This window comes from Ambystoma mexicanum, chromosome 11 (assembly GCF_040938575.1).
Source record: "Ambystoma mexicanum isolate Mex_15411 chromosome 11, UKY_AmexF1_1, whole genome shotgun sequence".
NCBI lineage: Eukaryota > Metazoa > Chordata > Amphibia > Caudata > Ambystomatidae > Ambystoma > Ambystoma mexicanum.
Genome location: NC_090934.1, coordinates 1,347,488,098 through 1,347,501,628, shown reverse-complemented (window position 1 = coordinate 1,347,501,628; position 13,531 = coordinate 1,347,488,098). Strand labels below are relative to the sequence as shown.

Below are 13,531 nucleotides of genomic sequence, written 5' to 3'. Positions count from 1 at the left end.
TCATTAACACACACTGGCCTTTCATGTCGCTCGACAACTCACCGGCTGTGTGCATTCTTTCTTTGTCTCAGGTTTAATTCACGAGTCAAGGTTAATACCACTGGCTTTGCTTCACCTCCCCAACTCTGTCGTTCACCTGGGAGGGTCGTTGGCGCCCTTGAAATACAATGCAGTTTTCTTGTCTGGGATTTGGCTTTCTTTGCATATCTTTCACTGCCTTTCAGAGGCAACAACCTCCTGCATGGATCTCCTTGGTTTCTCTACCCTTGGCTTTCGTCCCTCTGTCGGCCGCTCTGCTCCAGTAAGTTCGCCTTTGCCCCAGAAGTTCTGCTTCTTCTTATGTTCCACCTTGCTCGGAATGTGTCTCTGTTCTGCCTTTTATCCGTGTGGGAAGAGCTAATGGGTATCAGATGTATGTGATTAAATTCAAGTGCCTGACTTTGCCTGACCCAATTAGCGGGACATGCCTAATGAGATATATATATATTTTTTTTAATTATTTTTTTATTAAGCATTTAGTATAAATTAATGCACACTTTTTGCTTTGTCATTCCCACCCCACAATAGCCAAACCAAATGATTCCTCTATGATTCCTTTCATCTATTGTAATTTCTCTTGTTTTCATTTCAAGTCTCTTTTTTTGATTCGACTTCTTGGTCTCACATACTTATAAATGGTTTGGCTATGAAATGTAATTTCTTGTTTATTATCGAATTCCTGGCGGCCTGGGTGATCCTTCCCTGTCACTAACAGGTGTGCGGCTGCTCCTTCAGGTGCTCTGGTTTTGCTCTCGGGTTCTCGCTGGCTCACCTCTCACTCCTGGGGAGCTCCAGCAAGCAGTTCTCGCTTCCTCCAAACTTTCCTGCAATGGTCGGCGGTGTCGGGGAAGTCTGTGTTTCCCACTCCCAATGGGAAACACACGGCACATGGCTCTGCACAGCTCCTGACGCTCTTGCGGCCCGCTCTGGCCTCTGCATCTTTCTGGCTTCTCTGCAGTAGTCGTCATCCTTTTCACCGGCCTATATTTTGCCTGCCCCACCTCGAATTGCTGCGCTCTCCCGCCCAGCTGGATCTCAATCTCCATTTTGTATCTGATTTCTCCTTTTATACACCTGCAACCATTCGACAGGTTGCAGGTGTGAGCTCTTGGCTTCAATTGCCTGACCATATTTATTGGAACATGCCTGGTCCTCACAATAGCCCTTGGGCCTCTTCTTCGTCTCACTACCAGATGGTGAAATGACAAGTTAGCGTGTTCTACTCTCCTCATCCTAGTACTATGGTAATATGAATGTGGGGGAAATGAGGAGAAGTGATTGGTAACAGCCTAAAGAGCCAGAGGGGAGGGTAAGGTTGGTCCTCATCAGAAAAGGGGGATACCATGTCTCGCCTGAAGATATCCTCTCCCTAAGGACCCTCCACCCTGGTGTTCCTCCTTCGCATTTCCATCCCCAGGGTCAGGATCCAAAAGTGATGGCCTTTCCCTGGCCACCTGAGAAGAGGATCCAAGAGGAGTAGGTGTGAGGATACCCTCTGGTTTCTCACAGATGGCTCAATGTAGAATATAATACAAGTTGGCACGCCATTGAAGTACAGGCTCTCCTTCCTCTCAACACCGTCGGAGATTCTAGCAACTCCCCCATGCCGCTTGCTGAAGACACTCACGCTCCACCACATACTAGGCCCCACACTAGTGCAATTGCACAAGAGTTGTAGGGTTACCAGTACTAATGTACATACAGCCCCAAAGTGAATCTCACTTTGCGCCCTACTGTCATACGGCAGTTCAGAGTAGATTTACGCATGACATTACACACATCGGGGTGACTTTGAGGATGATCCTTCCATCCACTTCGCCAAGATTAGGCCCAGACTGGGGATGGCCAATACAGTCTGGCTGCAGTATCAGGCCCTTCACTCTGTCATTGCTGTACACACTAACAGAGACACCAGGATGCCGGAGCCTTCCTTACGCGAGAGAGAGTTAATGAGAGACCCCACAGAATACCCTAGGCTTAAAACAATATATGCCCTTACTATGCACAACAATTATAAAAGGAATCTAATCCTTGCGGACATGTGGAGTGAAGACCTGTGGGTGGAAATAATGGTAGGGGTCATGTATGACTTCTTCAAATGGATTGTGTCCTCCTCATCTTTTGATATTTCCTTTACAGCTTCAGCCGCTTTGGAAATATTTCTCCTCGACGGAGGGCGCTGTGCGTTGGTCTCGTCGACTTGATGTACCGCGGTCGATGTCATCACCAGTATATGTAGCATGTGCAGCGCCCGTTGGCTTCAGTTTTGTTTTTCCAACGCAGCGGTCGCTTCGAGAGAAATATGGTGTGCTTCGGTTCTCTATCAAATTTGCATTAATAATGGCTTTGTCAGCTCCTTCAACGCCTAAGAGGGGTTTAAAAACATGTCAAGACTATGGGGCAAAAATGTCGATCACCGATCCCCACAATGTCTTTGGTGCCTCGGCATGGAACATCACACGGCGGACTTTGATTCCTGTCAGGCTATGACCGCGAAAGCTCTAAGGGGGCGTAAATGTAAATTAGCGGTGGGTAGGATCCCTTTGAAGTCGACGAGTTGCAAGATTCTCCTCGACGGAAGAGATCCAAGGAAAGAAGTAGATTGAGGAGTCAATCGCATCACTCTTCGTCTTCATCTAAGAAGGCAAAGAAAAGATATCGTAGCTCTCCGACATCAAGTGATTCCTCACCTGAGAGAATTACATGTCCGTCTAAATCTGACTGCCTGGCTAAGTGGGATTTGTTTTGGAAATGATTAACATTTTTGAGAAGGCGGCCCTACCGTCTAGAAAGAAAAGAAGAAAAGCCAAGCCCCTGTCGCTCTGCATGAAGACGACAAAGGGAAGTCGAAGGCTAAACCCTGAGAGCAGCCCTCCTCCTCTTTTTGAGCAAGATTAATTTAACTGACATACTGGACCAAGGTCCACAGAAATATCCCATCTTGCCTTTTTATATTGCTCTCCAAAAAAGCATCAGAACAAATTGGGAAACTCCAGAAACTATTTCAGTAGTTAACAAAAACATCTCCAAGAAGTATAGATTGTCCAGCAGGGACCCTGATTACTTGACTAAACACCCTACGCCGGACAGTTTAGTAGTACAAGCAGCAATGTCCACTAAACGGTCAACTACCCTACTATTCCGCCAGACAGGGACGACAAGCTTGTAGAAGCTTGGGCGCAGAAGAGCTTCACAACAGGGAGCATGGCATTGAAGTCTGCAAGTGCCTCTGGTGCCTTGTCAAAATTGACGTTCACCTTGTAGAATTGCGTAGCAATGGCAGCCGAACACATTCCCAAACGGGAAGAAAAAGACGGCTTACTGGCTATCATTAAAGATGGAAAAGAGGCGATGTGTGAGTGTCTATAGTCGGGTCTGGCTACTGCAGATAGCAAGCATTAGCAGGGCCATGGTGACAAGTACCGTTCTATTCAGCTTTGCGTGGTTGAGAAAGTTGGGGGTTTGCACTGTACATGCAATCCAGGCTTCTCAATATGCCTTTTGATGGCTCTTGGCTGTTTGGCAGCAAGGCTGACGAAAGCCTGGAGAAGCGGCAGAACTCTAAAGCGGCAGCAAGGTCTTTCAGCGCTGCAATCACACAGCCCCAACATTATCCTAGTACATCATCTTGAAGGAGTAAGTCCTTTTGTTTCTACTCCTCAATTGGAAGAGTGAGATGACAGGCTAGTCATGGAGGCCACAAAAGATTCCCTTGTGGTGGGAGAGGTACTATATCCACCCAAGCACGGCTACCTTTCCCTCAGCCGCTGCTTAAATCGCCTCAAAATCTCTGAGGCCTTAACCCACAAGAACCCGGTGGGAGGCAGACTCTCACAGCATCTGAAAGAATGGAAGGGCATTACTTCAGATGAATGGGCATTGCAAACTGTAGCCCAGGGTTACTGTCTTCCCTTTCAAAAAAGGCCTCAGGACTATCCACTGGGGAACAACTCATTCAAAATTCCAGATCCCTTCCTTGTGCAGGGAATTTTGGTCCTGATGGAGAAAGGTGCTATAGAACCAGTACCTGAAGCAGAGAGGAATAACCCCCCTTACTTTCTAATCCCCAAGAAGGACTGAGAATTGAGACCCATCTTGGACTTAAACCTGAACATATTCCTCAGGAAGAACAAGTTCAAGATTGTTACCCTTTCTCAGATCCTTCAGGCCCTCCAACTTCAAAACTGGATGGTGTAATTGGACCTTCAGGATGCTTACTGTTGTGTGCCTATCCATCACAAGCACAGAAAGTACCTGAAGTTCGCGGTTAGCGGTTCTCATTTTCAACTTCGAGTTCTGCCATTCCGGCTAAGCTCCGCCCGAGGGTTTTCACCAAGTTGATGGCGGTTGTGACAGCAAGCCTCAGGAAAGGGAGGATTCATGTCTACCCCTACCTGGACGATTGGTAGGTCAGGTCTTGGAACATCTCAGTATCACCTGTCACTCTCTCCACAGACTGGGCTTCTCCCTCAATTACAAGAAGTCCCACATGCTACCATCCCAAAGACTCCAATTGATCGGAGCAGTCCTAGATACAACCTTGGAAAAAGCCTCGCCACATGAGTGCCCAACACATTCTGCCGATGGTCTCTAAAGTGCCTTGGCTTGTTGGGTTGCTCAGTGTTAGGGAGAATTCTCATTAAATCGCTAATTTCCCTTACCTAGTGAGTCCCCCAGCAGCTTTGCTGGAACTCTGGAGTTTATTTTTCCACTTGGTAATAGTGTACCCCTTTCCACTCTTACCTGTGTTTTGCCATGTGTATTTCATCTGTTTTTGTGATTGTAGACTCTGGAGTACACCACTTCAGTACCCCCCCTTCTTTTGTGTGTTACACCGCACCTTCAGTGCAGTGACACAGGGTTGTCTTTTAGACTTTCACCGACTCCATTTCTGAGGCTGACTACTGTCCCCCAGGAAAGGGTAAACTTACCATTAACTTTACTTAGTCATTTAACCACAGATCCAGTACAACCCATCTTACATAGAGTACTGGAAAGGGTTAATTTTTAGCCCTTGTTATCTGTACCTCCTAGAGCATTGTTTCTCTATTTTAACATTTAGACTTGGCTGGTGGCAGTGGTATCTACCCTAACTTTTCTACTGCGATTATACTATATAAACGTGGTATTGTTTTAGGCTATTATATTAGCCTTGAACTTAAACTCGCTTGACCAAATGCTTTTTTCTTTTGGCTCTGGTTGGGTTTAGTCGCCATTTCTTTTTGTTAAAGTCCTTCTTGTGTTTTTCTTTGCGCGGCAACCCAGGTTTGCCTCCTTTGTTCACTGTCTTTTGACGGGCTTCTGCCCAGAAGCCCTCCTCTAGGCGCCTGGGTGTCTAGGTGGGCTGAATGTGAGGGAAGGGTGTAGTCACCCCCTGCACAGGGTATCCTAGGAAACCCAAGTCGCACTTTGCCATGATTGGCTGAGGTGGTTGTCCGGACCGGACAACCCCCCCTGCTGCGTGATTGAAAGCCAGACTGTGTGAATGGGGGATTTTCGCATAAAAGGCAGGTCTCTTGGTCTGGAAGTCAGAGTCGCCACTGGAACTACAAGGAACCGAAGAGAAGCGGAGAAGTCGACTGCTGCAACTATCCCGTCCCTGTGAAGCCCTGCTGCAGTCCTGAGCGATCTACCCTTCAACGACTCAGAGAAGATCCAGTCCGGAGTCTTCTTCCCTTGAGCTTGGTGGGGATAACCAGCTCATCTTCTACAGCCAGAGAATCCTCTTCGTGGTCGAAATCGCTGCACACTGCTGTAGTGGTCCGGATAGCCATCTGAAGAGCCTCTCGTTTTTTTTAAGGAGAGCACCTTTTATTCACCGTCGCTGCTGCCGGCTTCAGCCCTGTGTGGTGCAGACCCCTCCGAACGTCCTCCTTCGGATCGAAGCTCCAGGAACTTAGGGTCTGCAGGAAACTACCAGGAACAACTGCCGTGGCACCAGCTTCTTCCTTGAATAAGGTACTGTATTCTACTCGAGGAATTTGGGTGAATCCCTTTTATTCATCTTCAAGGCTTGCCCTTGTCTTCCCTCCTTCTTATAACCTTGCTTCCTCTGTTGACAATATCTAAGTACTCTTGGCTCCGCCGGATCGTGAACTATCTGACTGTGATCCTCGACAACAGGAACCCGTTTCCACGTGACGCTCACTACGGCCGATTGACTTTTGAATTTCTGTCTAAGAGTGTTCTCTGATTCTGTCTGCCTTGACAAAAGTATTGCCTATGATTTTTGCCCCAACTCTCTCTGGGTATCTCAGGTGCTAAGTGTGTTTTTGCCCCAGTAACATTTCTTGCCGCCGATACGCGTTTCTTTAGTAGGACCGAACTGTCATTACTGTCAAAAAGTGATTGCAAGTGTATTCCCGGTAACGTCTTTTGTTTCATAAAACCAGTCCACTAAAAAACACAGGGTACTTACCTTGAAGTATACCGTACAAAGTGAATTGGTTAGCTGTAGTATATATTACGTGTGGTTTTCAAATTAATAGAAGTGTCGTGTTTATAACAACTGGTTTAAAAATAAATGTACTTATATTTTTTTACCTGAAACCTTGAGTCAGTGTGTGCTTGAATCACAGTAATTGTGATCCCTTTGTGTAATCTCTGCTACTGCTCATATACTCTTGAGAGAAGCCTGGCTGCTCCGCTACTGCTACCACTTTAACATAGCAGTACAGGCTTGTACCAAACGTAAAACTTGTATTGCCACCTGTAGTCTTAATTGTGTGTAGTGGTCTCTAAGGGCACTGCACAGGATTCTGCCTAACACTCGGCCTTATGGCATCCTGCATTTGTCTGGTGCCAGAGGCTCACCCGAGAATGAGATATCTTCAATGGGCTCCCATGACTCAGTAGTCTCAATTCTCGGGCAAGATGTTGGACCTACTTCATGTAGTGATGGATGCCTCATTCACGGGGTGGGATCTGACCATCAGCGGTCGTTGGTCTCCATCGGAGTCAAAGCTACATATCAATCTTTTGGAGCTGAGGGCAATCAGACTAGCGCTGAAGGCTTTGCTGCCCTCTGTACGGGGAAAGAATGTCCTGATAATGCAGACAGCACAGTGGCTATGTACTAACTTAACAAGAGAGGTGGTGTGCGGTCACTACCACTGGGCAAAGAGGCAATGCAGCTCTGGTTCTGAGCGATACAAGAAGGAATCTCCATATCGCCAGTTCACCTTGTATCACTGTTGTTGGAATAAATTCAGCAGCACGCACAGGGCAAAGAGCGTGGACCCTTTTCAATGCGATAAACCTACGGTGTTATCTTTTCTGTTACACTTAACAAATCTGGGGCTCCAGATTAGAACCATAAAGGGTTATCTGGCGGCCCTTTCAATCTTCAAGCTTTCTTCGGAGGAAACATCCTATCTTAAAATCTGATTAATCATACAATTATTTAATGGACTCACTAATGTGTTTACACCCACTCATTTTCAGGGCCCTGTATGGGATTTAAATCTTGTAATCACATTTCTAACATGTATTCCATTTTAATCCCTGCATTCATTTCCATTAAGACTGTTCACATTAAAAACCATTTTGCTAGTAGCAATAACATCAGCCCGCACGGTGAGCGAGTTGCAGGCACTTTCTTGTAAACCGCTATACATTGTAGTCTATAAGGACAACGTGGTTCTTAAAGTGACACCTTCTTTTCTGCCAAAGATAGTCTCTGACTTCCATTTGTCTCAAAAAATCATTTAACCAACTATTTACCCGCCTCCTCATCCTGGAAAGGAAGAGGAGAGGTTACATAAACTGGACCCAAGAAGGGCTCTCAGTTTTCTAAAATTCGCCAAGATGATCAATTATTTATTGGTTATACAGGTCATAAATTAGGTTTGGCAGTAACAAAACAGACCCTATACAGATGGATTATTCGGACTATTTGGGAATGTTATAGATTATCTGGTAAGGATCCTCCAGAGTGTCTGAGGGCCCATTCTATGAGGGGCACAGCAATGTCTTCCGCTCTTCAGGGAGCGGTGCTAATTAAGGAGATCTGTGCGGGAGCCACCTGGTCCACCATCCACACTTTTGTAAAATATTACTCTCTGGACACAACTTCCTCTCGGGAAGGAGGATTTGGAAGGACTGTCCTTGATTCAGTCCATAATATCCTTTAAGGACAGATCTAAATTCATACTCCTGCCACCAAGATCGATACAGCTTTGGGAGTCTATCAAAAGAGGAGGAATATGTGGGAGGACACAATCCATTCGAAGAACTAGTTACTTACCCATGGTAACGTTCTTCGGATTGGATTTTCCTCACATATTCCTCAACACCCTGCCCAGCCTAGCCCACTGTAGGATGCATGGGTTTTTACACTTTACCCTCTTTTAGAGTCTAATACGGTCTAAGGAGGTTGCTTGTAATTCCTCTAAAAAAGCAGAACTGAAGCCAATGGGTGCTGCGCCTGCTACATATACTGGTGATAATGTCGACAATCGGACGAAGGACCTCGAGGGACATAGTCGACGAAACTAACGCACATCGCCCTCTGTCAAGGAAACGTTTTTCCGAAGCAGCTGAAGCTGGAAATGAAATATCAAAAGATGAGGAATAGGTGTGAGGAACAACCAATTGAAAGACTGTTCCCACGGGTAAGTAACTTGTTCTTCTCTATTTACCCAGATGACCTCCAATTTAAAATTATTCCGAAGGCCTTCTTTGGCCCGGCCAGACTTTTGCATTAAGGTCATTGCAACGATATCTGAATGCTGGCATAGGTGTGGCAGAATTGGGACCATGGGACATAGGTTCTGGCACTGTCTAAGGCATTACGGTTGAAATGACCCTCATTGCGATGCTATTTGGGCAGAGAATTGAAAATTGGCATGTGGACGCATTGATTCGCAGACTGATGCATATTGCGCTCTTCACTGCTCGCAAGGCCATTTTGCTGGACTGGAAAAAAACAAATCCACCTTCACACCAGCGATGGCGAACGCTTATGTCCAGAATTTGCTCTGCTGGGCCAAGCTGCTTTGGGAGCTCTGCAGGCATCGAGCAGGCTGATAGGTTCTGGGACCTGGCAGACATGTTTATTTACACTCTGAATATTATTATGGGCATGGGCTGGTATGTTATTGGCTTTATATTGTTATTCGTCGCTATTTTGCTTCATGTTTGTAGGGATTAGGGCATGATGATGATGAGGAGGAGGAGGTGAGTTTCGAGGGGAGTGGGGCTGTTTGGTGCTGCGATGGGAATCTTAGAGGTAGTTACAGGCTTGCATAATGTAATGAATATGTTGGTAATGCTCCTGAATGTGCTGTGGGCAGGGTGGACCGTACTGTCTTGTCTTCGTAAGAGTTTGTGTTCTAAATGCAGTAAAAAGATTACAATTAAAAAACGAAAAAAATATGTTAACTCATTTTTTCTTTCTTGGCATGGGATTGATTCCCTCGGTTCCTGAGCAAGGGGGGAGAAGAGGAGTAGGATGATGATGTTGAGGAGGTGGGGAACTGAGGTTGGGGTGAATAGTGCATGCTAGAAGAATGACTGCTGTGTTGTTGCGTGTCCAGAGTTTAGGAGCTCTGGAGCCGAGGCACACAAGCGTCGAGGAGATGCCGTCCAGCCGCTGGTGCTAGAGTATATTTACCATTCCACTTCTTGATGATCTTCCTCCGCCTGCTGTTCTGCTACTTCTGCCAGCTGCTCTTCTCCCTGTTCATCATTTTTCTGCACTGTTTATCCAAGCTCTCTCATAATCGAAACTCAGTTCAGACTCTGCTCGTCACATGCTCCTATGCTCTCACTATCCCTTTCTTGGGCATCTTTTATCCTCAGTCGCACTCCTCCACTGCCCCCAGCTCTGCCTTAGGCTTTCCTCTTGCAAATAATTATTCAGTCTGGTTTGCCACTTGTTGAGTTTGAAAACCCAATTTAGCTGTTGTGCGTGCTTACTCTGAAGGATTATGCAAAGGCTAGATTGTGGCACAAAAAAATGGTTTGTCATCTTGGGACTGCACATCCCGTCTGCCCGCCCATGCATGGATGTGTACAGCTTTAAGAGATGATGCAGATAGTGATTGTAAACATTAAACTCTGGTTTCCATTGCTTGGATATGATGATGTGTGCGACACTGAATCTCATTGTTGGTGTGTCTGTCCATTCTGGCAAGCAGATCTTTCCCTTAAACAGCCGTAGCAATTGATGTACACTGGCGACAGTCCACTTTCCACTGGCGTGGGCTAAGTGGAGGTGACCAGGGACTCCACCCTCCTGTAGGCCAATCATCCACTAGCCTTTCCTTTGTGGATTGCCCCACTAAATGTCCCCAGAACAAGATAAGACTTTGTCACAGTTCACCTGATCGAGGCTTATCAATACTTGAGAATTCTGGTGCGATAGCAGAATCTGAAGATAATAACTTAGTAGAGTGGAGCTTTGTTCCTATCACCTTATTGGCCAGTGAGGAAAAAGGCCTAAATGCTTTTGTGCATTTGAGAAAAAGAATGTAAACTATTTTATTGAACTGAAGATTCCTGCTAACAGGAAATAGTCAAAGCATGTGTCCCTATGAAGGAATCCAAGGCTGGAGGACCATAGCTACAGGTAAGTAACTTTGTTCTACCATGAATAATCTAGAGAACACATAATGACAATAATAACTTGATTACTGTTGAGTAAAATGTCTTTATTCACCATATCAAATGCATTTTGCACATTTGAGTAAAAAATAATGAAAATATTTCCTGCTTTGTAGGTAGATCATACCAATTTCTGAAAAATCTTGAACTTTTCAACCCCCAAGGAATGTTTTGCTGCACCTGATGTTGGTCTGTTAAGTATTTGGAAAAAATGTAACCGATAAGATTTCAAGAAGTTTTCGTTCATCCTCTCACTAACAAAGCAGGCCCATTCTGGACATTTCTTTATTTAGTTAAAATGGAATGGCAAGAAAATTAACTTGAAAACATGTTTTCTCCTATTAATATTTAGATTCTTTGATTTATCTAAGAAAATTATTTTTAAATGTTTTTCTTAGATTCTTCCTACCACAACTGGTTTACCTCCAGGTTGGGAAGAGAAGATGGACAATAAAGGACGTACCTATTATATTGATCACAACGCTAGAACTACTTCCTGGAATAGGCCCACTCTGCAGGTAATTTACTGTCATTAGCAGCTTTTATTGTTCAAACCTAAGGCAAATCTCCTATGTATATGCGACTTTTTGACTGTCGCCATAGTGGAAAACCCAAACTAAATAGGGTTCTAGCTATACTCTTAAATCCAGCTTTTATCAGTTCCCAATTTGTGGAAACCCTGTCCAGGTTGTGTGATCTACCTGCTTTTAAAATACAAGCTTTGGTAAACTCAACATTGTTGGCTCTACTAGACACGGGCAACATAATTCCTTCCAAGCCTTTTCATAGTCTATTAGTAATGTTATGTGCATGCAAATACTAACTTGTACATATGTCTGCATTTTACTATTAATTACTGATTATTTTGGGCCTATTTAATAAGCTATGGCGAATATACAGAGATTTTAAATGGTGATATCACCATCTCAAAACACTGTAAAGTCACCATACTTGTTTAAATGGGCCTTACATACTCTGTTTACTTATAAAAGTGCAAAAATGTGTGCGTGTTAGTGTTTCTACCCATACAATTAATAGGTCTCAAAAAATAATTCTCTCCACTGCTTGGTAGCTGCTTGATCAAAAGACTAGCCACAACGTAAAAAATAAAAAATCCTTCATCCTAAATTGTCTGCTCAGTGTTGCATGGCACTGCAGCCCAACACCCATGGTATACTTCTGTTTAATGTACATCCGCTCCCCTCTAAACACATCCGTCGCATGAATTCTGGCTCCCCGTATGAGTGGCAGAAATTAATGAGAAATCAAATGAATCGTTACAAAGTACTTCTGTGTCATATGCCCCTTCTTACATATCCTACGTAATGATCCCAATGTTCCTTCTTGTTTAGTGGGTATTGAGGGTTGGAACCTTTTGCATGGCTACATTGTTTAACCCTTTGGTATCGAGTTTATGCTTTAAATCGTTGGTGGTTTTCAGGGCTTCTAGAGCAAGCTGTTCCTTATTTTTTGCACTGTGCAGTTAATTGAGAAAAAGTACATTGGAGTATTCACACAAAACATACAGCTGGATTCATTACTAGAACCAATATGGCGCAACAAGTTGCTAAGAGGTTCAACAAAAGATGGCATGGAATATATAAAATTGATAGAATACAAATTATTTCAGTTTTAGTCTATAAAATGTATGACGTAGGATCAACAAAACACACTTTAATCAGTTGTAATATGTAAACTAGCTTTAACTTTTTCAGGATAATTAGGGCCAACTATTATTGGTTCTAGGGAAATCGCATTAGCTATAACGAGATCAGTATCATACCAAAACATTGAGGACCATTGCTGCGAATCACAATACATTGAATTTTTTATTATAAATTGTAACGGTTCTTTGAAAATATAGATGGGGGTTGGGGTATTAATTAAGGTGGGGGCACAACAGGGGGTTTGCGGGGGTCTCTCCCCACATTTATTTACAATGAACTGTCTTTAAACTTTGTTTTAAAAGAATTCAATATTTTGTGATTCCCAGTGATTTTCTGATGTTCTAGAGTTAGATCCAAGAGATACGGACCCTTGCGTCATTTCAGTAAAGGTACACGGATGGATTAACTCGAGGTGTCACAAGTGCCTAACTATTGGCTCTGTCCCTGATTCCCTGTTCTAGTATACAGTCCGAGTGCTACGGCACCCAGGGCAATTCTTGGGTTACCAAGGCAGGGATGTAACTCACAGCTCTTTCTTCTATCGCTTCATAGTCCTCATCCAAAGCATACAATGCCCTGCTTGCTTCATTGTAATCTCCCACCAGTAAGTATTCCCCCCTTTTCCTTAGGGCTTTTGTCATGCTCAAATATACTCAGCCACCCTAGTCTCCTAGGCCACTTGATATTACCTTAGAGGTTACTCCTGCCAGCAAGCATTTTCTTCCTCCTTTTTAGCATTCTTGTCAGGTGGCGATATTGTTGCCCTCTTGGGTTGTTGTCGCTTGGTCTTGTCTTGCTCTAAGTATATGATCTAGCTCTCTGCAAGCTATTGGTATTCTCTCTTGATATGGTGTCTCCCTGTGTCTGAAGTCCAGTCTTTGACCACTGCTGCAGAGCACTGAGCTTTTTTAAAGTACTCCTGATTAGTCTGATTGGTGAATCTGTGATCACTGCGCCACCCGTAACTGCGTTGACCAAAATGTTGACCCCAATTATGGCACGGCGCAGTGATCAAATAGATCACTTTGCCCTCATCTCCCCGCCTGCATTCCACCACATCCACCCCCTCCCCCCACTTACCTTTACGGTGGCACACTTCTGTGTGCGCCGCCGACTCCCTGCTATCCCTGTGGCGTTAGTTCCTCAAGTCAGACGCCGCAGGGTCCTTTTTAAAAATTAAACATTCTAATCCCCCAAGCACCTGACTCCTGTTACTGCGC

At 44.6% G+C, this 13,531-nt stretch overlaps 1 protein-coding gene across 6 annotated transcripts in view; it reads left to right on the top strand.

Annotated features, from left to right (window-relative positions):
- The window catches only part of NEDD4 (NEDD4 E3 ubiquitin protein ligase), a 2,630,465-nt gene that overhangs the window by 1,367,692 nt on the left and 1,249,242 nt on the right, over nucleotides 1-13,531 (top strand). For all 6 annotated transcript variants that reach the window (XM_069624887.1, XM_069624886.1, XM_069624885.1 and 3 more), the window contains one exon: nucleotides 11,043-11,162. In XM_069624887.1, the coding sequence (XP_069480988.1) occupies nucleotides 11,043-11,162 (120 nt within the window). The remainder of the gene's footprint in view (nucleotides 1-11,042; nucleotides 11,163-13,531) is intronic.